Raw genomic sequence first — 24,655 nt, forward strand, 5'->3', positions numbered from 1 at the left:
TCATGGAGATTGATGATCACAGAGGTTGGGCGCTGACATTAACGGGGGTACCAGCTATAGCATTTGGGGGGCAATGAGGTTTTATTTGGTTTCAGATTTTAAAACACCAAGCACTGCTCATCCCCTGGCTAATAACATCCTGACAGTGAAACATGGTTGTGGCAGCATGAGGAAGAATGGGATAAACTGCCTAAATCCAGGTGTGCTCATAGAGACTTAGCCAAGAAGACTCAAATCTGTAATTACTGAATACTTATGTAAATGAGAGATTTCAGTTTTAGATTTTTTTAATTCTAAAGACAAGTTTTTTGAGTAGATTGATGGACAAAAATGTCAATTTTATCCATTTAAAATGAAATATACAACACAAAAAAGTGTGCAAAAAGTGAACTAAGTGCACTGTACGTGCAAGGATAGAGATCAACCAGTCTTCCCTGGAATAATTGAATCTTAGAAAATTGGCATAATCTTTTGACTGTGCTTTTTGTTTCCTCTACTGTCATCTAGTGATACTACGGAAGCTACAATAACCAAATTGGTGACTTAAAATCACCATTCATTGTCAAGTCACTTTTCCTTTATTAATAACAAATTAATGTGACATGTATACAATAACAATTAACAAAGGGTTAAAAGCATGTGTACTTAATTATATAATCAATCTTTATTTCTACTTTACACGATTAAAGCTATTATTCTTGTACAAAACAAAAAAAAAGAATTGGCAAACAGGCACATTGGAACAGTGAGAATCCATGCCAAACAACTTGTACTACTGATCAGTAAAGTCTCTCACACAAATAAAGAATAACAACTAAAAACAATCAGATATTAGCATTTACATAATCAGGCAGATGTTCTTCACCAAGAATGTGACCAATGATTCAGTAAAACCATGGTTTTTACATTTGTTAGTCTACTCCAGTAACTGACTGCATCAGCCAGTTGTAAAAAGAACACCCAAAAGCAAATTTACCAGATTCATATCTTGGGCAATACCATAGTAACAGACATTACAACAGCCAGATATTTGAGTGAAAAGGGTCTATTCAGCTACATAATAGTTATAAGCTTCTATCACCATCAGAAGCAAATAACCCTGTCAGTCTCTTGTGTAGCTCTATTGGACTTTACTATGCAAATATACTGTATTTGTAACATTGTTTACCATGGAATTGCCTTATTGTACACAATAAGCAACATGCCTGTATATGAATTTGCAATCATTTTGTTCTTACACTATCTACAGACAGGTTTTAATCCAGTGAGGCCTTAGACTAAAATACCCAATATACCCAATATATTATTCTTCCACAATCCAGTGTGCAAGCCATTCACCCCTATTTTTATGTAGTATTATTATTATTATTATTATTATTTATACTGTATACTGTGGTGTCCACAGAACACATTAAGGTCTCACAAATGGATGGTCCGATTTCTGTGCTGTAACCCACTCACAACACAGGCAGTGCAATCATGATTCTGTATTACCCTTACACATGTAATGCTCATCCACATTCAAGGCACAACTGTTTTCCTTTGTCTCCACACAATTATAATAAATCAGTATTTTTATTGATCAAAATCAACATCTAAATCAACGCATAAAACAATAATCATTATCACTAACATTCTACAGCAGAATAAATCTTAAATGAATAAAGACTTAAAGCTGCAGTTGGTGACTTAAATTCTCAACAGCCCTGCATACACCCCCACCCCCCTGCAGGATTACAGATTGAATGGCATCACTCCAAAATGACACGTTAACCATTCCTCTGTACAGAACTAACAGTTACACAATACACAGACTCTTAATGTCCGGCAGTAGTGTGGCTCTATTCTGATCACCATCCATCCTGTTCCTCTGGATGCACCTCTGGCTTACAATGATACAATTGTCTTATCTTATGATGTCACTAGTCACTAAAGGCGAGTGACTATATCCTAATCAGCCACTCAATCAGGCTTTATTTACGGAGTACATTTCATACAAATCTGTAACACAATGTGCTTTTTATGAAAAATAAAAATAAAGAAAATACAGATCAAAAAAATCTAGCGATTCAAGTCAAATAAGACAAAATAAAAATTGATGAATAAAATAAGGAGGAGGGCGTTGTGACAGGTCTCCCAGACAAACAATGGTGTACTGCAAAAGGTGATAAATGGCTACACGCAAACTGCCTAACTTCACGTACTTATAACGTTAGCTCTGCATTGGTCTCAACTCCAACTTCTCCTGAAGCCGTCACCACCTTCTGAATTATCCAATGTTTATCCACCATTCAGAGTAACTCTGTCTCTCAATACATCTAGTTATACGTCGAATGACCGTTATTTCATTAAAAAAGAAAAAATTAAATAAAAAATAAAAAGTTACCAACAGCAGCTTTAACATGCACTACAAATCTGTAGCACTCCAAAAGTTATTTAGTGCTAAAGAAAGTAGTAAATGGACTGGACATATGATTTCTATTATCGGCAAAAACAATAAAAGGTAAGCATTTTTGAAGCCAGAAATACACCAAGCCAAGAGAGTCAGGGGAACAGTCTGCATGGTGTGTGTGTCGTCGGCCCCTGCAGAAGGCATCGGTACCCGATATAAAAAATTAATCGGGAGCTCATCTCTACACATTCAGTCAGTTACTCCATTGTATTCTTCAACCATGTCTTATTTACACTCTTCAATCTTCAGTTGTGGAAAAAACAGGTGTGGAAAATTGACCATTTTCAAGATAATTACAAACAAATTTACCCAAGCGAAATATTTGAAAGCATGTGGTTAGTATACTGCTGCGATTGTATGCATTTCTGGGAGCCAACCATCAGCACCTCACAGCTTGGACTGCAGGGGTTTCAGATATTTATGATAGGACTCATGAACCTGCAGGGAAGGAACAGAAACAAAAAGGTGGCTCAGTTAAAATACGTGGTTCCAAATGTATTCAAACCACCCCCTTTGCGTTTGACCTTTATGCCTATATAAGCATGCAATTTCTTAAGGTCACTCAAGTGCAACTGCTGTGCTTCAAAAAATTATGTAGAGATCTTTGATGTGGTTGAATCCTAACCTCTGTGTGGTTGAGGGGGGACTTTTTGGCCCACTCGAACATGTGCTCGTAGACGTTTCCATCGTAGCGGCCCAGGGAGGAGTTCAGCATCTCATCATGGTAGTCGAAGGCGTCCACCAGGGCCACGGCATTGGGCCGCAGCTGGGACAGGAGCTCCTTTACCCGCTGGGAGATCTGGGACAGCTGGGGAACACTCAGCAGGCCAGCCTGGGGACAGGAAGTGGGGAGAACCTCTGCTCACACACAGCGTGTCAAGCTGGTTCCTGTGTTCATTGCATGTCAATGCCGGGTACCGGGCTGCAACTAAATGGTTGTCTTTTGCGACCAAAAACGTTGATACAGTATAACTTCAATGTGCGATGCCACTTAAAATTGTGCGCCACTACATTTTGTGATTATACCGCTAGCTGAAAAGATTTGTGGCACCTACACCACCAAAACAGAAAGTTAGCCTGGAGCCCTGCAATGTATGATGTTAGATTTTTGTTAGGATGAAAATGTTCTCAAATTACAACAATAAAAAAAAAGAAGAAAAATAAAGTGTGACAATGATTAGTTCAGCTGTTAACCAATGACTAGAACATGCTTGTTCACCCTTGGATAATGAACATGCACATACATGTTTACTTGTCAAATTGTTTCCTCTCTTAAATGATGTATCATGTAATCACAATAAATTCTGAACACAGTAAATGCAGTTCCCATGGAATCATGGTTGGTCCAAGCCATATCTTTAGTGAACGTGGCCTGCGTTGGTTACCTGTAGGAAGTCCCCTGAGTGCTGGGTGATTCCATGCAAGGCGTAGAGCAGGGCGAGGTTATTGAGGACAGAGTGAACCCCAGTGTCGCCCACCTCCCCCAGTTTGTCTGCAAACAACCTCACCACCACATAATGACAGTGGGCCTGGAGGGAGGGAAGGAGAGAGGGAGGCTCACAGGAGTTCAAACATAAATGCTTCTGCAAACCAACCCCAAGCAAGAAAAACTCCCAGCATTACGCAACGCTGCACGTACATCCGATGCCCTGACCAGGTCAATAGAGGTGTTGTTCCAGGCATCTTCCTTCCTCTTGCTGTGCTGCATTTCCATCTGCAGGTTCCTGGCTGCAGCTCCGACCAGCCTACAGCACACATCTCAGACGGTTAAAACCACTTCACAAGCCCAAGCCGCTCCAGGCCGTGTCAGCGCAAGCGGTCCGCCCGGAACAGGGGAGGAGCTTCGGCGTCCTGGCACTCACCTGGCAGCCCGAAGTTTGTAGGCCTCCACCAGGCTGGCGAGGTCGCGGACGTCCAGCACGGTGGGCCGAGCGGAGACGGACTGGGCTTGCAGTCGGGTGGAGGACTGGTTCAGGTAGGACACCATGCCACTCAGCCGCTGGCCTGCGCTGGCCTGAGTGTAGCTCTTCACCAGGTACCTGCCGCAGGAGGGAGAGGTCAGGGGGGTGCCCAGCCTTATCCCAAAAAGGGCGGGTTTTTGTTTCGGCCCAGCATTAACACACCTGATTCTACCTGACCACGAGTGGTTCATTAGTTCAATCAGGTGTCTTTGTGTGGGGGCAATAAAGATTGAAACAAAAACCTGCACCCACATCGGCCCTTTTCGATAACTCAGGACACCCGTGGGACAGGGCATGCCTGGGTACAGCTGTATAGGGAGAACTGTACAGAATATTCTGTTTTTTTGTGTAAACAGTAGGGCCTGTTTGTCCTCGCTGTGGGAGTCAGGGGGTGGTCTCACCGGGCAGTCTGCAGCATCATGACCGTGTTCTCGCCCTCGTAGGTGCAGGTGGGGGTGAAGTTGACGTAGATGGCGGGAAGGGCACTGCAGTGGGAGAAGCCGTGGCCCCCGCAGGACATGCGACAGACCTCGATCCCGGCGCTGGCCGTCCACGTGGTGAAGGCCTTCAGTCCCGCCGACAGAGCGTGCAGCTGGGTAGAGGGCAGCATTCATTACACACGTGCTACACGTGTGTTACATGTTACACACACGCATTACACATGGTCCTACACGCATGCATTATACACGGTCCTACACGTGTGCAACACGGTACACATGTATTACACATGGTCCTACACGCATGCATTATACACGGTCCTACACGTGTGCAACACGGTACACATGTATTACACATGGTCCTACACGCATGCAGTACACTTGGTCCTACACGTGTGCAACACGGTACACCTGCATTACACATGGTCCTAAACATACACATTACACACGGTCCTAGACATGTGCAACACGTTACACACACACATTTGGAGAAAAAGAAAGACCGTTAGGTCCCCTTAGTGGCTAATGCTATAGCTAGGCAACTGACAATGCATTTACCAGCACAGAAAGAAATGGCAAATCTACAGAAAAAAAAAGAGCCTCTAGATGATAGCAAGGATGTTTTTTCCAATACAACTAAGTACATAGTGTTACCAATATTTTACCTATTGTCATATATGGTTGGAAATAGGTATACATTTTGCCATTTTGCGCAAACCCGGTTAGTAATGGGTGCTCGACCACTAAGGAGGAGGAACGGAGCTGTACCTCAGGCAGTTCGCTGAAGTCACCCTGGCTGATGTCACCGGCGATGCGATGATAAGTCTTGCCCATGTACTGACCCACAAAGTGGAAGGCGTAGGCAGTGGCCAGCAGAGGAAAGAGTTTGTACTGCTGGGTCTGGTAGTCCATGATCTGGGGCTCAGGGTCACTGGGGAACACAGACAGGGCGAGGGTGGACGTCACAGAACAGACGGATCATCTCAACGGGCTGGAGTTTGACGTGTTGGCGTATGTGTGGGGGCGTATGTGTGGGAGTACCCCGGTCGCAGCTCAGACTGGTGCCGCACAGCGCTGTAGCGGATGGCGATTGTGCAGGACTGGGACAGGGCGCGGGCCGAATCTCCCACAATCATGGAGCGGATGAACACCATGGTGCCATAGGTCAGCTTGTCACTGGGAGGCTTCAGATAGGTCCCGTCAGGCTCCACCTGCAGGGAACACAGACGGCCTTGAATGTAGAGTCAGAGAACCGTCAATCTGGCCAGCTGCCCAATTACAACGTTAAAGGTGCAAGTGAAACCTTCGATAGAAATGCACTTTTCATAGTTCAGAAGAAATGCACATGCAGCACTTGGGCTCACTGGCTGACTCTAATTACAGTGTATATGGAGATTCAGGTTATCTTGCACTATTCATATCATAGAATATGGTGAGCAATTTTTCTAATAATCTTGGCATTCATTAAATAAACTGCAGGATGTCTGACATTAAAACAGCGACTGAAAAAAACTGTGCATTCTAGAGGCTTCCATTTGGAAAACGGTGTCACTGTAGATCCACAACTTGGTGGACAGTTCTTAGAACTGGCATACGGCTGAAGGCAAATAATTGGAATTAATATGCATGACAAGTGTTCTCTACCCAGTCAAGCCTGTGGTAACCAGTGTCTCGGTCATGACTATGCATGGTGTGTTTCCCCATCAGTGCCCATGTGTCCCAGTGTGTCCCAGTGTGCCCCAGTGCACATCCCTGCAGATGCTGACCTTCGCATATTTCATCAGCATGTTCTCCCGAGGGATTCGCACATTCTCCAGCTTCAGGTAGCCATTGTCTACCTCGTCAAAGCCAAATTTTGGCCCGATGTCACCCACCACAACTCCTGAACAGAGAGAGGACACACGGGTTGGATCCTGTGAACACTGACGCACAGATACCCTGTGAACACTGACGCACAGATACCCTGTAAACACTGACGCACAGATACCCTGTAAACACTGACGCACAGATACCCTGTAAACACTGACGCACAGATACCCTGTGAACACTGACGCACAGATACCCTGTGAACACTGACGCACAGATACCCTGTGAACACTGACGCACAGATACCCTGTGAACACTGACGCACAGATACCCTGTGAACACTGACGCACAGATACCCTGTGAACACTGACGCACAGATACCCTGTGAACACTGACGCACAGATACCCTGTGAACACTGACGCACAGATACCCTGTGAACACTGACGCACAGATACCCTGTAAACACTGACGCACAGATACCCTGTGAACACTGACGCACAGATACCCTGTGAACACTGACGCACAGATACCCTGTGAACACTGACGCACAGATACCCTGTGAACACTGACGCACAGATACCCTGTAAACACTGACGCACAGATACCCTGTGAACACTGACGCACAGATACCCTGTGAACACTGACGCACAGATACCCTGTGAACACTGACGCACAGATACCCTGTGAACACTGACGCACAGATACCCTGTAAACACTGACGCACAGATACCCTGTAAACACTGACGCACAGATACCCTGTGAACACTGACGCACAGATACCCTGTGAACACTGACGCACAGATACCCTGTGAACACTGACGCACAGATACCCTGTGAACACTGACGCACAGATACCCTGTGAACACTGACGCACAGATACCCTGTGAACACTGACGCACAGATACCCTGTGAACACTGACGCACAGATACCCTGTAAACACTGACGCACAGATACCCTGTAAACACTGACGCACAGATACCCTGGGAACACTGACGCACAGATACCCTGTGAACACTGACGCACAGATACCCTGTGAACACTGACGCACAGATACCCTGTGAACACTGACGCACAGATACCCTGTAAACACTGACGCACAGATACCCTGGGAACACTGACGCACAGATACCCTGGGAACACTGACGCACAGATACCCTGGGAACACTGACGCACAGATACCCGCAGCAGCGGCGGAACAGTACCTGGTAGAGGCATGTGAGTCTTCATACAGCGGATGGGCACTATGAAGGCATGCAGGCCGTGACATCTTCCTTGGGTGTGCAGCTGCGCCAGGACGATCGCGTGGTTCGAGGTCTTCCCCACTGAAGGGAGAGGGAGGGAAACGGAGCTTACTCATTTCACGGTTCTGGGACACTTCTATGGACAAATGGGGCCCTCGCAGGCCAAACGTGGAGCACCACTGCACTGAACTATATTGTGCACTTCGTCTTCTTCAACCACACCGTGCATCGTAACCTCCTTATTGTGTGACTTGACTGACTTGTCAACACACAAAAAGCTTCTAGGCACCCTGAGGGATCATGCGAGTGGCAGATTTTTAGTGGAAAGTACTCACATCCTCCTGGCCACCACTTAATGGAGGTGATCGTGGGGCTGTTCAGAACAAACTCCTGGGTGGATGGGTCATAGGTGGAAGTCGTCTCCAGACCACGGATATGGGTCCCTGGAGAATAAAGGAATGCTCAGCATCTAACCGAGAAGTGTCAGTACAACAGCTCAGGTCCATATCATCACCACAAAAGAATCATTCTTTGGTAACATGAATGTTTTGAAGCTTGCAGAAACCTTGGGTATGTACAATTTCAGGGAACATTGGGCGCTGTAGGTGTTTGACAGTTTTGACAGACAACTTGTCATATTCTAAAGATAAAACTACAAGATGCATGCAAGATAAGGAGCCCAAAAAGTATTACGTACATACACCATGATAACAGTTAATAGCAGGCTGACTGATAAAATGTGGAAAGCACAAAGCTTGGTTTTAAGTTTAAGCCCGGGCAAGGTTAGCAAAACAACCCAAACACATTAGCCGCAGTTGGTTCCAGTTAAACAGGTTTTTCAGCCACACAAAGGCAGAAAGCAGATTCTGAGCAAGCTGCCGGGCCAGAGTGGAAGACTGCCTCCAATGCCAGTTTTATAGTGGCTTTGAAAATATATTTGTCACGTTCTTCACAAAAGCTCTGCTGATGTTTGAAACGTATCTTAGAGCCTGGCACTGCACACAGTGCATTCCCCACAGTGGACAGCACATACTGGTCAAGGGGGTCCCAAATCTGGGGGTGCCAGCTCTGTTACCGTGGCCAATCTCTGTCTGAGCATAGGTGCCGATGATCTCCAGGTTCCAGGCAGGCATGAAGAAGGTGTCCTGCTGCTCGGGTGTGGCCTGGTTCAGCAGGGTAGGGAGGAACATCCCCAGGTGCAGTTCCAGGGGCCCGGATCGCCCACGCTGCACACAGCTAAGGGCAGGGCCAAGTGGAGGGAAGTAGGTTTTTTTTTTTTTTTTTTTTTTTTGGTTTGGGGAGGAGGGGGGCAGAACAAGGAAACAGAAAATAGTACAGTAATAAAGAGGAGGGTAGAAGAAAGCAATGATGGTGAGGATGTTTTCATAGAAGGTAGAACAGAGGATGGACACAAGGATAGAGGGATATAGCGCGATGAATGAGGATATGCAAGAAAAGAGCACAAAAAAAGTAATCAATCCTTCAATTTGTGAACAGGACATGCAAGTGTTTATCTTACAAAAAACTTAAATAAGTAAATAAACCAAAACCTGTCATTGGAATTGGAATTGGAATCACAAGTCGCTAATGATGAGCTGTAAACAATTACACAAAGAAATAGCCATTTTAAAGATAGGTTGACAGTTTCCATGCATTATTCTGAAATTAAACCAAGTGATAATGATTAAGATTATGGAAGTAGTGTGACTTTCATTCTTCAAATCTGAGCCTATTAATAACATGGTTGCAATCCTGGTTCTGCAAAGAAGAGGAGTAACTTCATAAACCTGGCATCGACAGTAAAGCAACCAGACCATTTGAGCCAACCGCAGATAAAAAGACTTGGCCCACACAGACTCAATGGCATCTCTTTCCGCAACAGTGACATTCATGAACTGAAATCCTCTCTCTCAATTTTATTTATTGTATTTGACAGGTTCAACACGATATGTTGTCAGATCTGCCCTTTGAAAACCATGGATAAATTAACCTTGCCAGCAAACAATTTACCAACACATCCAGAACCCACCATTCAAATCTCCACAAACTGATAAAACTATCCATAGTCCTGTTGATTAAACTGAAATGTGAGAATCAATCATTTGCAGAGAGTTCAAATTCCACCGCAGCTTCCACCAAGGTTGATGGGTTAATGTTTTAACCATCAAATTAGAGAAAGGGGGACTTAAGTCAAGAGTCACTACTGTTTTTTAGGAACAGGGACAGAGGGAAGAGATACAAAGGGAGATGGGATATATGGATGGACAGAAAAAGATTAGGCCTATACTGAGCACGGAGGCCAAATTCCAAGGATGCCGCAGCTCAGAATGATTCACTTTTTAATACTCCAATTGGATATAATGGTCCTTATGATCCTCATTCTTCAGTCTTCATCCCACTGATGCCTATTCCTCCAGTTGTGTGTCCATATTTGTAATGGAATGGTCATACGGGTTTTTGGGGTATTAGGGGAGCATTGCAAAGGGAAAAATGCATGCACCAAGTCAGAATTATTAGAGACTGTTAGTTATATCTCACCAACATTGAAAATCACAAACTACTATAAGTTTGCCATGGGGAGCTAATGAACATACTGTACAAGGAAGTGAACAGACCATTTTGATCTGTCAAACACCTGCATTCCTTCAACAATATCAGCCTCAAGGTTTCGAACCAGACAGCAAAACCCCCTTTCACCAAGGGGCCATATGCACCAGACACCATATTATTCTATCTGAAATTATTTGGAGGCCAAACAGCTTACAGTAACTGACTAGACCAAACGTGCATTCAAGACGGGAAACATTAGCGGTGAACTATGTTTGTAGCAAACAGTTACTGTTGAACATCCCATTTAGTTTGCGACCAACGGCTTTTTAATACAAATGGATGCGACCTAGGTCAGCTAGCTGATTACTTGTTTTCCTGTAATATATTTTTAAAGGGAAGAACAAATATGACATTGATCTAACCTCCTAAGACCTGGCGTACACATGCGTGGACTCCACATTTTGGGCTGTACAACCATAATACTTAATTCTTAAGACCGAGAGTCCACATATGTGGACATCATTTTTCTCAAAAACTACATCATGTCAAAAGATGATGCTTAGTTTTTATACTTATCAGGTCCCAATAAGCCCAAATAGCAAAGAGAAATTAAAAATGCATACCAAAAAAGAGTGCGGGTCTTAGGAGGAATTACAACAGCCAAACGATTGTCAACTTTTGTTCTCTCAGCATTTCCTCGTCAGCAGCCATTTTGGGTTGACGCGCACTACCTTTCCAAACTGTTGGCTAACGTTTGTGGCGAACAGGAAAAGTTTGAATATGTTGCCGAAAGTCAGCTAATGTTTGCAATCTTGAACGCACGTCAGGGGTGTCCAATCTTGTCTGAAGCAGAATCAGCAGCAAGACACTTGATTCTATTTATCAAGGCCTTGATTCAAGGCCATGATGAATTAAATAGTTGAATCGGGTGTCAAACCGGCCTTTTCCGGATAAGACTGGACAACACTGGCCCAAATGTTGATTAGACTGACCGTGACCCATTTCAGTCTGGGCATAAGTTCCCAGAACCTTGAAGGACTCAGCCAAGGGGAGCCACTTCTTTCGTTGCTCTGCATCACACTGGGCGTATAAGGTGGGCAAGAACATGACGAAGTGGAGACCCAGGGCCTCATGGTGCTGCCTTCTATAGACTCTGAAGAGGACAGACACACATATGATGACTGCTCACCCAAACGGTTTCCAGCCTTAAAACACAAGAAGGGATTTTGCCTAAATAAACTTCATACAGCTGTAGTGTGCTCCTGTCCATTCAACATGTATATGAAAAAATGTATTTATGAAAAAATGCTTTAAAATATAGCAAACAGGTGCACATTTTTGGCGGAAAGTCATCCAGTGTATTGCCTGCTGGTCTCTCACACATACATGAAACACAGGAGTTTTGGTATTTTCATGTCAAGGATAGGCAATTCTTTTTTTCTTTCTTTTTTTAATGACTGCAGTTATCCTTTTCAAGAACTACTTCTCATGAAATACAATACTGTGCAGAAGTCTTAGGCACCCTTGACTTTATTATATATAATAAAGCACTGCAGTCTTAGTATAAAAGAAGACATTTGAGAATTCCAAATATTCATTTTCCCAAAAGATTTAATTCTTAATCGGAAATCAGAAGCGAGCAGCCAACCAAAGTCTGCAGAAGAACTGTGGCAAGTTCTCCAACATGCTTGGAACAACCTCCCTGTTGATTGTAAAGGTGCCTAAGACTTTTCCACAGTACTGTACGTTACTGGCAATATGGTATTACTGCGCTGTTTGTAACAGAGAGATCTCTGTCCTCAGCATTCTCTCTAATCCAGTGTTGAACTTTCCCCTGCTTTGAGCAGGATTCTGTCTAGTTACTGAGTCATAACTCACACGTACATAAGGCTGTTAATCATTTCACTTAGTGGCATAGCGGCCGTAAAACATGAAATGCTTACAATATAAATAATAAAAATGTGACTGCCTGTACTAGGGATGGTGATTTTTAATAATTGCACATGATTAAGTGATCGCATATGCTCGATTCAAAATCAATTGCTCTTGAGGGGACGAATATTTACAGAATGCATCTTGGCTCAGCACAGGTTGTATAGAAAATGCATGTCGGCATAACAACAGACATTACTACTCAAGCCAATATAAACAAACAGTCACGGTATACTGATTGGCTTGGACATGTGCATCATTTTTCCATAAGCCCATCTAGAAGTAGCACCTCCAAAAGTTAAATTACCATTCTAAATTAATGAGCCTGAATCAAAGTGGAAATCTGTTAGAGCTAGCAAGCCAACAGTTATAATATCATACTTGCAACAGTGTCAGTTTCATGTCCATGAATTACTGTAGTGAGTAGTTATAGCAGGATATGTTTATAGTTCAACCTCGGTTTTCACTTTAGTAGTTGGATATTCATGATAACAAACCTGCTGCGAGACTATTTTGAACGAAAAACCAAAGTTAATTTTAATATTAGGAAACCCGGTTGAGAGAGGGACAAGAAAGACACAACCCTTGCTTAGTGGTACAGGATATGGGACATTGCTGGAATAGGCTACTTAATGTTTTCATTGCATGAGAATTGCATATTTTGAATCGCATGTTTTGATTAGTCACACTTTGTTGGGAAGCCATTGTATAAGTGGGATAATGACAGAGGGGCTGTGCAGTTTCAATGCGCAATGGTGGAGGTAGTAACTTTGCCTCGGCCAACGTCCCTCAGGGAAGAGCAATCAAAAGTGCAATGCCCAACCCCTCTAACATTATCCTGCTTATACAACAGCTTACCAACTAAAAGGGTCATTGTAATCAAAACTATTCAGATATATTTGCTTTATTCTATTCCTATTACACAAAGAAGTGTCACCTAGATTAATACATTAAATGAATAAATGGTGCCAACAATAATTCTACATGCGTAGCCTTTGTGCAAAAAACAAAAGATTGAGTAGACACGCATCAGCCAGTAATCGATCAATCACTTAACACATACTCATTCTTAGTATTTACCCTTTTCCCCCCTAATTAGCTGATAATTCTGAGAAAGTAATCAATCCTCCTTGCTGAAAAAATCACACTGGTGTTCCCATTGAACAAACTAAGGAAAAGCAACCACTGCATTCACAACAGTGAAAACACCTGGAGTGCATGTGGTCATCCACTGCTTGCAAGTGAAGACACTTTACATGACCCTATAACCACACAAAATAAATATTTTTGTCATACATTGCTTCATTAATAATGGAAAATGGTAATGAGTATGAGTAAGGAGTATTGGGGATAGAAAAAGAATGAACACAAATGCAGAAGACCATCATGTTTTCTACACAAATTCATGCACTGATGATGCCTAGGCCAAAACGTTCCTATGTACTAAACTCAAATAAAAATCGAAGTGAATGCTGCCTTTTCTTTTCTCTGTATTACACAAACACAATGTCTCTGGAGAAAAGGTCAGACCATAACAACCTTATCAAAATATCTTATCGAATTCAACCTCAGTAAATCCACTACCTTTGCTCCTGCACCAGCAAATGACTGCTGTCATTGTTACTCGTGATACCTAGGGATATTCCTTCTCTTCTAGCACAACAGGAAGTCCTCCGTTCAAACAGACCTCTGTGTTTTTTGTGCACAAGCTATGGAAGATATGCAGCCCTCTATTACAGCAGTTGCATGGCACAGTTGGTGGATGGCAGAGAAAACAAACATTTTGCAGGATGCACAAACTAATCCACCCTTGGGTGATAATTAGGAATAACAAAATGTTCAAGAAAAATCCCTGGACACAATCGCTCTTGCGTTAGCAATGCTTTCCTTTAAGCACTGTGTTGTCAAAGAGTCTGCAAGCTCTTCCTCCATCTTCCTCTATGTTCAATGCCGCCAACACCACAGGGCCCAAACAAAACAAATTAATATAATGATGAAGGGAAGCAGTGGTGTTCTGATGTCTGATGCCCCATTACATTACATGTTATAAAGCGGGAACTTTTATCCAAAGCGACTTACAGTTGATTAGACTAAATAGGGGACAATCCCTTCTGGAGCAATTTGGATCGTACAACTAAACAAAAGCTCTCAGACGTTTACAGTGGAAATCAGCACACATTTTCATAAATTTGAGCCTACCCTCACAAGACTGGCCAGTAACCCCCAGTAATGCTAGTGTTTTTTCAGCTGTAGGTCTGAAATGCAGCAGAATACATTTGGCTGCAGTGGTAGGCCTACCTCTTGTAGCAATAAATCTCCTCTGGGTCAGAGATGCCATATTCTCTCAGTTTCATGATCATCTGTGCGCTCTTCTTCACGGCAGCGTCGTATCGCTCACTCCTCGACATGAAATTGATATCGTCATGCTGAAAGTCTGGATCGCTGATCACCAGAGTCTCTGGTTGTGGAACAGAGTGATAGATCAGAGGGTTTTGTGTAAAGTTGCACCCTTAGTGAAGTAACATACAGGGAAATTATACAGGAATTGGGATTATAATGACATCCATGCGGAGGATGCACCTAACACTGCATTGTTTAACATGGCTGTGTGTTTAAAGCTTCCTTTGGCCTTCTCTAAACATAAACCTGCCCAGATGAAGCAAAGATATTAAAAGACCAATGATCTTTTCCATTGCTCAGGTCCAGGTTTTGTGCTCCTTTCGTCAAGTTATGAGTCTTTATTTGGTCTTTTTACATTAGCCTTAGACTAAAGAGCAGAGTGAGTGTGTGGAACTTGACAAGTAGCAAGTTGTGAGGAAGTTGGTGGACGGTAACAACGCCACAGCTTTGTTCAAAGAAATACTAATTAAGGGCTAGCCAGTAGCCATGTTAATGGTTACATTATCCACGAAATATATAAATGGTCTTTATGCGTTTTTAACCGTCGCATCTGTACATAGTTTGATATAATCTGATTAACGAACTATGCATGAATTATTCATAATCTAGGCTAGTTTTACAGCCACATGCGTTAGTTAGCTAATCCGAATTTAACTAAACGGGTCTTCAGGTTGCCTCGGCAGTTCCGTACAATCAAAACCAAACACAGTGCGGACAAAACTCACCGATCTCTCTCCTCCTTCGAGTTTTCTCTGGACCGCCATCTATAATATTTGTGAGTATATCCACGTTGAAACTAGCATTCTCTCGTTCTCTTCGAATATCTGGATTCATATCTGACGAATGTCGAATCGTACTATGGTGTGTAGCTACTGATACAGGTTCGGTAACGTTACCAAAACTTCCTGGTTTCTTTAGGAAAATAAGCTACTATGCTCTGCGGCCCAGGAAAGTAGAATATAACAGTTAGATAGCTAGCTAAACCACCTCCAATGCGCTCACGAAAGCTAAACGTCAAAAAAGCAAACGTCATTGATTAGGCGTGGTTTAGAAAACAACCTTCAAAATTAGGCCACCAGTTCCGCAGGTGAACAAAATTCTGAAGTGAAGCCGCTAATGTCACGGTGTGTACGATATGAATTTAAGTAAATTATAACCTCTCTATGCTGTACTCGTATTAAATAGAAACTGTTTTAAACTGGCAAATGAATTGCTGTTGATGGAGTATTGTAGCTAACGTTACCAAAGAACAGTTATTGGGTAGCTAGCGCTGCTATATCCAATCGAGATAAGAATTGGAGACAGCTTCCGCTTACAGGTTCCGTGGTTTCCTATGGGAGCTGCTTAATGGCGCAAGAAGCCATTTCATGGAGACTGACACTCTCAACTATGAAGCTTTTCTGGCAACAGAGCATGGGTACTTAGTTAAACGTGAAGGATGAATATGAATTAAAAACATATTATCTTCTGTGTGGCACAGAAAAAGTGCATGGAGAGTGTAAAGTGTGAATACATTTTCTAATGAAAAAATACTGTTCAAAATAGTATAATTTCGCCAGGGTATATTCATAGTTTTGAATAGACGGGGACACGTTTTGAATGGGGACATTTTCTTTTTGGCATCACTGAAATACTTCCGGTAACCACTGCAGTTTGCGAGCTTGGTCCACAGAAATGACCGTATAGTCAGTTACAGTTCCAGACCGCAATGTCGTGTCTTTCCTGGCTTTAATCGGACGGGAGCCGGGCGGCGGCAACAACAAGCCCAGCTCCAAGCAGATAAAGAGTGAACTGCAACGCCTAGTATTTGCATAAAATATGTGAAACCCCGCCCTCCACATTGTAAGGCAATGGTGAAAGCCCAAAAAGAGGCCGGTAGTCTGTGGTCGATTTGAAGAGGAAGCGTCCGCTTCTAAAATGGCAAGGAATACATTTTTCAAGATCATCACATAATTTTCTTGAGTAGGTATAAGACAGAAAATGCATTAATACATTTTAAAGTTTTATTTTAGGCTGTTCGGTCAGTAAAGCCCGGTTTGTTTGCGCAAATGTATTTGTTTTAGTCTCAACAGGTTTCACACAAGGGTAGGCCAACTGTTCGCTGTATTGCTTCTTAGTTATCTTATTTAGCCAGTTAAAAGTGATTGAGAAGAAATGTTCAACACTGACTGGTGGATCAACGACTGGGCCAAGGAGTTTAAACTTGTAAACTAGCTGCGATCCTAAGATGCAACACGTCAATACTGCAACTATAATCAGATGACACTGGTAACGCCGATTTAACTTGTTTTCAGATAAGCCAGAGATGCTTCCGGCGCCTGGTGTTTTTTACTTTCCCTGGGAAATCAGTTCTGGTGCCGTCCAAGAAGGAACAACAGTGAGAACATTTGGCAGGTGGGATATTTTTTTTTAACAGAACAAGCCTCCTACACAGGAACATCCTCCTTATGTTTTTTGTTGTTTTTTTTCCAAATTAAGATAGCGGGAAAGCAGGGAAGGCTGCTGATATAAATGATTGCAAAGCAGAAATTGCCATGGCACTTAATGAACCCACTGCCAGTTATCTAACAATGTTATAGCTCTGGGCGAACACTAAACATTTTTTAAAACTTATTAATAATAATGGGCAACCAAATGCTTGCTATAACTTAATATCAATCTTGCACATCACTGCGGAGGAATTTTAGCTCACTCATTTTACAGAACTGATTTAATTCAGTCAAATTAGTAGGTTTTCAAGCATGAACTGCCCTTTTCAGGTGTCCCAATTTGTCTGACTTAAAGCATTTCTGCAAAGAAGAGTGCTAAAAATTCTTCCACAGTGATGTGAAATTATAGGAAGTAGTTAAAGGTGCAAGTTAATGGTGCAATGGCTTTTTCACAGGAGTGATTTGGGTGTTTGATAAATTTTGTCTGATTTGAAACCATTCATTGTGACAAATCTGCAATAATAGAGGAAATCACAAAGGGGGCAAATACTTTGTCATGGTACCCACATAGACATGTCATGTCTTCTATTTACACGCTTACTAAATTCAGCTGGCATACAAAATGCAACAAACACAGATCCAAATGTGTCACAAACTCCAAAGTATTTGGCCTACATTCCTACATGTAGCCTCCCCTTCCAGTGCAGTCTGTGTCACCTTTAATTGGTGTATATTTACATCCATATCGGGTGATTCATGGAGGAATGGCATCCATTTGCCCCCCACCCTCCATTTTAGGGGACCAAAAGTAATTGGAGAGTTGACTTCCTAGATGGTTCTAATTAGTCAGGTGTATTCAATTTCTTCCAAATGAATTCTGCAGTGTAAATTGTCTTCATTTATATAGCACTTTTATCTAAAGCACTTTACAATTAATCACACAAACGCTAATGGCGAAAGACTGCCATTCAAGGCACCTATCAGCTCGTCAGGAGCAATTAGGGGTTAGATGTCTTCAGGGACACTTTGACAATCCTAAAGCAGGGGATTGAGTCAGCAAATCTCAGACTGCCAGACGACCTCTCTTACTTCCTTAGCTAATGTTATCCCCTTGTGCATGGCATATTATCTTCTCAAGTTCATTCAAATGCCTCCAAACTTGGTGATTCACAAAAGGCAATTATCCTAAACGTACACCAGTGTTCTCTTTCTTCCAAACCGTTTGTTTCAGTAAACCTGTTGTTTGGCCCATGTCTCTGACTTTTTTTGTTTGTTTTGTTTTTGTCGTATTTCTCAGCCTCATAATAGCCTCCTTGCATTGGCACAATTCTGGCCCTCATGTTGACAATCACCAATAACAGGTTCCATAGGCAATCAAAAACCTAGAATCAGGACAAGATATAAAAAGCATTCTAATATCTGTACTAAGGAAGCAATTGAATATACCTGCCTAATCAGAACAGCTGCAGGGATCTTATTGTGGTTACACTGGGATTTGAGCCACTAACTTTCTGGATCCCAGTCAAGCAACTTGGCCACTAGGATATAGGTTGCCACTAATATAGTCTAAGCTTGCTGGACAAATATAACTGAATTGATAATTAAATGACTTGAGCATAGACCGAAAATACATTTGAAAAATGTATTCATATGTACAATTAGTTTTTTTGGGTTATTTTTAGCTGGTGAAGTAGACTAGAAAGTTTGACATGCCTGCTGTCATATTGGCTTCATCTGATCCTCCCCTTTTCTCTCCAGACTGAAGTGCTACCAACCGGCAGAGTCACAGGCTATCCTATCTTCCCATTTTGCAGCAACCCAGCATCAAGTTATAGTTCACACAGTCTTTGTGGAGCCTTTTCACCCCATACTTGGGGCTCAGTACATTGTCCTAGGAGAGTTGGAGATCACTGAGGGTAAGTTAGATTCAGCAAAGCATTCATAGTAGCTTACAGTAGATACTTTGTCTAGAGTTCTGTTAGATGGACTGGAGGCCATATGCAAAATTAATTGAGGGAGGTTTTTCCACTGTATCTTTTCCCCCACACAATTGGTTGATACGATAGGGGCGACATGGCTCAGGCAGTAACAGCAGTCGTCTGGCAGTTGGAGGGTTGCCGGTTCGATCCCCCGCCCGGGTTGTGTCAAAGTGTCCCTGAGCAAGACACCTAACCCCCGTTTGCTCCTGACGAGCTGGTCGGTGCCTTGCATGGCAGCCAATCGCCGTTGGTGTGTGAATGTGTGTATGAATGGGTGAATGAGAAGCATCAATTGTACAGCGCTTTATAAAGGCGCTATATAAATGGCAACCATTTACCATTTGATGCCTGGAATGGATAACTAATTATCTTTTAAGGCCCTTATCTTTATAGTGTTCGAGACCAGGTGTTACTCAGGCACTCTTGGCTTTAGGTAGAATGACATACATATTGATGGCCTGAAAAATCTGTTCTTTTCATTAAACTTTCATTAAAAGCAGATTCATTCATGTACAGTGCGGTCTGTAAGTATTTGGACAGTGACACTTTTTTTTTTGCTTTCGCTCTGTACTCCAGCAAACAAGCAGTTGACATAAAACATTCACTATGTGGTTAAAGTCCAGACTTAGTTAATTGAGGGTTTACATCCATATTGGGTGAGCAGTGTAGGAATTATAGCCGTTGTTATACATTGTCCCCTCAATTTTAGGGGACCAAAGGTTCATCATTAGTTAATGCATAAGAGAGCTAGCAAACAGTCCAGAGTTGATTCTAGGAGACTCCATCTGCATTTGGAATCTCAACATGTTGTCTCGACCTGAAGACCAAATAAGTGTCCGTTCCTGTAAAGCAGGCTACCATTAAGCTGAAAAATCTGTATAAATCATAGCCAAAAAATTTGCCAAAATCAACGGTACATTGTTAAGAAGCAAGAACACACTGGTGAGCTCAGCAATGGCAAAAAATCTGGTAGGCCATGGAAGACCAGTGTGGTGCATGACAGAAGAATCCTTTGAATGCTGAAGTAAAATCCAGTTGTAACTGCTCAAGAAAGAACACTCTACAAGCTGTAGGTGTGGTGGGAATTTTAATTTATTCCTGTAAGAAAACACTCAGAGACAGAGACGGTAAATAAAATCCAATCTTTACTATGCGCATAGGGTCCAAGTTACATGCAAAAACAAGGACAGAGGTTTCACTCCTTTGTCTGGATATATGTGGAGCGCAACAAATGTACGCCCCAAAATGATTAAACATTCCCAATTATCAATATTCAAAGACAATCCACCACTCTTCTCCTTACAACAGTTAGTTTATTCATATCTCCCCCCTTCAAGGTACTGCTTATGCAGATATGTGTCCTCAAAAACGTTCCCACGATGGATACGCGGGGGCCTGCGCACCTGCGCATTCCCTACGCGTGAGAAATGTATCTTATCTTGTTTTAACTCCCGATGTCTAGGGGGAGGACAATCTCCACGGTAGCCTCCATGGCGAGGACTTATGTTTTTGCTACCGTAGGCTCTCAGGCACCAAGACGAGATAATGCAGAACACACAGTTTTGCCGTAGCCTTGGAGGCCCACAGTACGGAAAGGGAGAGACATCTCAACTCACAGTTACAGAAAATAATATTCATTAGCACAAAGCAAGTTATGATACTTTAATAAGTGTGTATGCTCTGGATCACTCCAGCATAAGCAACCAATAATAGTATAAGCAATTACTAAAGGATAAGCAATTAATAATGAAATAATCAAATGTATATATAATTTCAACAACAGTAGGCATAGATGTGTCAAAGATGACCATCAAGAGAAAACGACTCCAGCATAACCTCACTCGATGCAAACACCTGGCAAGCCTCAAGAAAATAATTGCCAGGTTACAGTTCACAAAAACATACATTAAAAAACCTGTAGAGCTCTGGAACAAAGTGTTATGGACAGAGGAGACGAAGATGAACCTGTACCAGAACCTGCCCAAGAACCAAAATACCCCCCCTCATCTGAGAAACATGGTGGTTGGGGTGTTATAGTTTGTGAATGTATGGCTGCCACCGGTGCTGGCTCACTTGTGTTCATTTATGATGTCACTACTGACATCAGCAGCAGGATGAATGCTGAAGTATACAGAATGTGGAATGTTCTTGACTGGCCAAGTCAATCACCTGACCTCAGTCCGATTGAGCATGCATTTCACTTGCTGAAGACCAGACTGAAGGCAGGAGCTGAAGAGAGCTGCATTATAGGCCTGGCAGAGCTATCACCAAGGAAGATACCCAGCATCTGGTGATGCCTATGGATCATAGACTTCAGGCAGTCATTGACTGCAAAAGATTCTGCAATGAAATATTAAATATGATGACTTCATTTCAGTTTGTGTTAATTTGTTCAAATACGTTTGGCCCCTAAAATAGGGCTGTAATTCCTACATGTAATTCCTACATTTCACCCAATGTGGATTTAAAAATCCTCAAATTAAAGAGTCTGCACTCTTTAGCATAGCATTGCTTTATTTCAACTTGTTTGTTTGCAGAGATACAGAGCAAAAGCAACAAAAAATGTACCACTGTCCAAATAGATATGGATTGCACTGTATCTGTATGTCATAGAAAGTAATGTATACTAAGTTACCCTGCCAGGAAAACAAGTTGTAATCCCAGTATTTTCTGGCATATATTTTTTTGTCCCTCTCTGCAGGGGCTGGTTTGAGGGTCCATGCTCGTGTGCTGAATTGTGTGGATGGAGTGGATCTTACCATTCTACAGAGTGCCATAAATGAACAGAGGAGTTATTTCCAAGATCGAGAGGGTGGGACAGACATTCAGCATCCCCCACCCTGATATATTTTGTTTGTCACCACCATGCTTATCATATATTTAGAATTGTTATTAGAAAGCTGCATGACACCTGTAAAATGATGTATTAAATGTGCCTTTATAACATTTTGTGTATTAAAATATTTTTTAAAGGTCAGATTTGTATGTATTTACAGCAGGGGGCCACTTTGTCTCAGGCGGTGAGAGCAGTCATCTGGCAGTCCGAGGGTTGCCAGTTTGATCCCGTCCTGGGTGTGTCCCTGAGCAAGACACCTAACCTAACACTTTGACAAACAATTATTGTAAATAAAATCAAAGAGAAATTGGCAATACAATATTACTGTTTAAGAATGGCAGAGATTGATTGGTTGTGTTTTGAGGTCACCATGTCTTGAAAAAAACATAAAATGGCATCTCCATTCCAGCAAACTCTTTGGAAGGGTGGCACAAAGACGACCCTTAATAAGCACAAACAAAACCAAGCATCTTCGGAATTATAACAGGAAGAGAGTGCTTTAGCCAGATGTGCACACCATCACAACATGTTGATGGTTACCTACAGTGGTGTGAAAAAGTGTTTGCCCCCTTCCTGATTTCTTATTTTTTTGCATGTTTGTCACATGTTTCAGATCATCAAACAAATTTAAATATTAGTCAAAGACAACACAAGTAAACACAAAATACAGTTTTTAAATGAAGGTTTTTATTATTAAGGGAGAAACAGCAACAACTGCAATCAAGCGTTTGCGATAACTTGCAATGAGTCTCTTACAGCGCTGTGGAGGAATTTTGGCCCACTCATCTTTGCAGAATTGTTGTAATTCAGCCACATTGGAGGGTTTTCGAGCATGAACCGCCTTTTTAAGGTCATGCCACAGCATCTCAATAGGATTCAGGTCAGGACTTTGACTAGGCCACTCCAAAGTCTTCATTTTGTTTTTCTTCAGCCATTCAGAGGTGGACTTGCTGGTGTGTTTTGGATCATTGTCCATTGCTGCAGAACCCAAGTTCGTTTCAGCTTGAGGTCACGAACAGATGGCCGGACATTCTCCTTCAGGATTTTTTGGTAGACAGCAGAATTCATGGTTCCATTTATCACAGCAAGTCTTCCAGGTCCTGAAGCAGCAAAACAGCCCCAGACCATCACACTACCACCACCATATTTAACTGTTGGTATGATGTTCTTTTTCTGAAATGCGGTGTTACTTTTACGCCAGATGTAATGGGCACACACCTTCCCAAAAGTTCAACTTTTGTCTCGTCAGACCACAGAGTATTTTCCCAAAAGTCTTGGGGATCATCAAGATGTTTTCTGGCAAAATTGAGACGAGCCTTAATGTTCTTTTTGCTCAGCAGTGGTTTTCGTCTTGGAACTCTGCCATGCAGGCCATTTTTGCCCAGTCTCTTTCTTATGGTGGAGTCATGAACACTGACCTTAACTGAGGCAAGTGAGGCCTGCAGTTCTTTGGATGTTGTTGTGGGGTCTTTTGTGACCACTTGGATGAGTCGTCGCTGCGCTCTTGGGGTAATTTTGGTCGGCCGGCCACTCGTGGGAAGGTTCACCACTGTTCCATGTTTTCACCATTTGTGGATAATGGCTCTCACTGTGGTTCCCAAAGCTTTAGAAATGGCTTTATAACCTTTTCCAGACTGCTAGATCTCAATTACTTTCTTTCTCATTTGTTCCTGAATTTCTTTAGATCTCAGCATGATGTCTAGCTTTTGAGGATCATTTGGTCTACTTCACTTTGTCAGGCAGGTCCTATTTAAGTGATTTCTTGATTGAGAACACGTGTGGCAGTAATCAGGCCTGGGTGTGGCTAGAGAAATTGAACTCAGGTTTGATAAACCACAGTTATGTTTTAACAGGGGGGGCAATCACTTTTTCACACAGGGCCATGTAGGTTTGGATTTTTTTTCTCCCTTAATAATAAAAACCTTCATTTAAAAACTGCATTTTGTGTTTACTTGTGTTGTCTTTGACTAATATTTAAATTTGATGATCTGAAACATTTAAGTGTGACAAAAATGCAAAAAAATAAGGAATCAGGAAGGGGGCAAACACTTTTTCACACCACTGTATGTATATATGTCTCACTTGAAAAAGAGATTCCAATCTCAATGTGACCACCTATTAAGAGATTAATAATAATAAAAATGGAATTCATACAAGGAGAAGCACCTCATGCCAAGTGTCAAGTATGACGGTGGGTCATTGATGTTCTGGATATGTTTTGCTGTCAGTGGTCCAGGGGCACAAATTCAACAAAGTACCAGGAAATCCTGGCAAATCGAGTTGCCTCTGCTAGGGAGTTGAGACTTGGCCTTAGGCCTTAGGCCAGCTGGACAATAACTTTGGTTGTTTTCATTTTCATAGAAAATAAAATGTATGTCAATGACATAGTTTACAGTATTTTCTGGCATTTTTATCAAGGATGCCAATAATTCTGGAGCCCACTGTATGTATCTATGTGTACAGATGAACAAATCACATTTGTATCAAATCAAACTATAACTATAAGGCAAAATTCAGAATGTCTGCATGTATGTCTTGTGGATTTTTAAAACTACATTGGAATTTAAGTTGTCAAGTCCCCCTATTCCAAGTCAGCATGATTGCGATGACCATCAGCTGTTTCATATTAC

The 24,655-nt window shown here is 42.3% G+C and overlaps 2 protein-coding genes across 3 annotated transcripts; one reads left to right on the forward strand and one right to left on the reverse strand.

Moving 5' to 3' along the window:
- Positions 1-559: 559 nt before the first annotated feature.
- Positions 560-16,055, reverse strand: acox1 (acyl-CoA oxidase 1, palmitoyl). Of its 2 annotated transcripts, none has more exons than XM_061231361.1 (14): positions 15,507-16,055; positions 14,680-14,839; positions 8,975-9,135; positions 8,235-8,342; positions 7,861-7,980; positions 6,617-6,732; positions 5,892-6,061; positions 5,619-5,781; positions 4,815-5,005; positions 4,315-4,491; positions 4,092-4,197; positions 3,838-3,981; positions 3,078-3,284; positions 560-2,890 (listed from the first exon to the last, which is right to left on the reverse strand). In XM_061231361.1, the coding sequence occupies exons 1-14, from the start codon at positions 15,613-15,615 to the stop codon at positions 2,840-2,842; spliced, it is 1,983 nt and encodes a 660-aa protein (XP_061087345.1). In that variant the 5' UTR covers positions 15,616-16,055; the 3' UTR covers positions 560-2,839. The 2 variants fall into 2 exon arrangements, with proteins under 2 accessions (XP_061087345.1, XP_061087346.1); XM_061231362.1 differs by lacking the exon at positions 8,975-9,135 and adding an exon at positions 11,442-11,602.
- A 452-nt stretch (positions 16,056-16,507) lies between these two features.
- ten1 (TEN1 subunit of CST complex) lies at positions 16,508-22,135 on the forward strand. Its single transcript, XM_061231363.1, has 4 exons — positions 16,508-16,743; positions 17,076-17,175; positions 18,969-19,126; positions 21,891-22,135. The coding sequence occupies exons 2-4, from the start codon at positions 17,087-17,089 to the stop codon at positions 22,031-22,033; spliced, it is 390 nt and encodes a 129-aa protein (XP_061087347.1). The 5' UTR covers positions 16,508-16,743; positions 17,076-17,086; the 3' UTR covers positions 22,034-22,135.
- Positions 22,136-24,655: the final 2,520 nt, after the last annotated feature.

Source organism: Conger conger, chromosome 2, assembly GCF_963514075.1.
Source record: "Conger conger chromosome 2, fConCon1.1, whole genome shotgun sequence".
Lineage (NCBI taxonomy): Eukaryota > Metazoa > Chordata > Actinopteri > Anguilliformes > Congridae > Conger > Conger conger.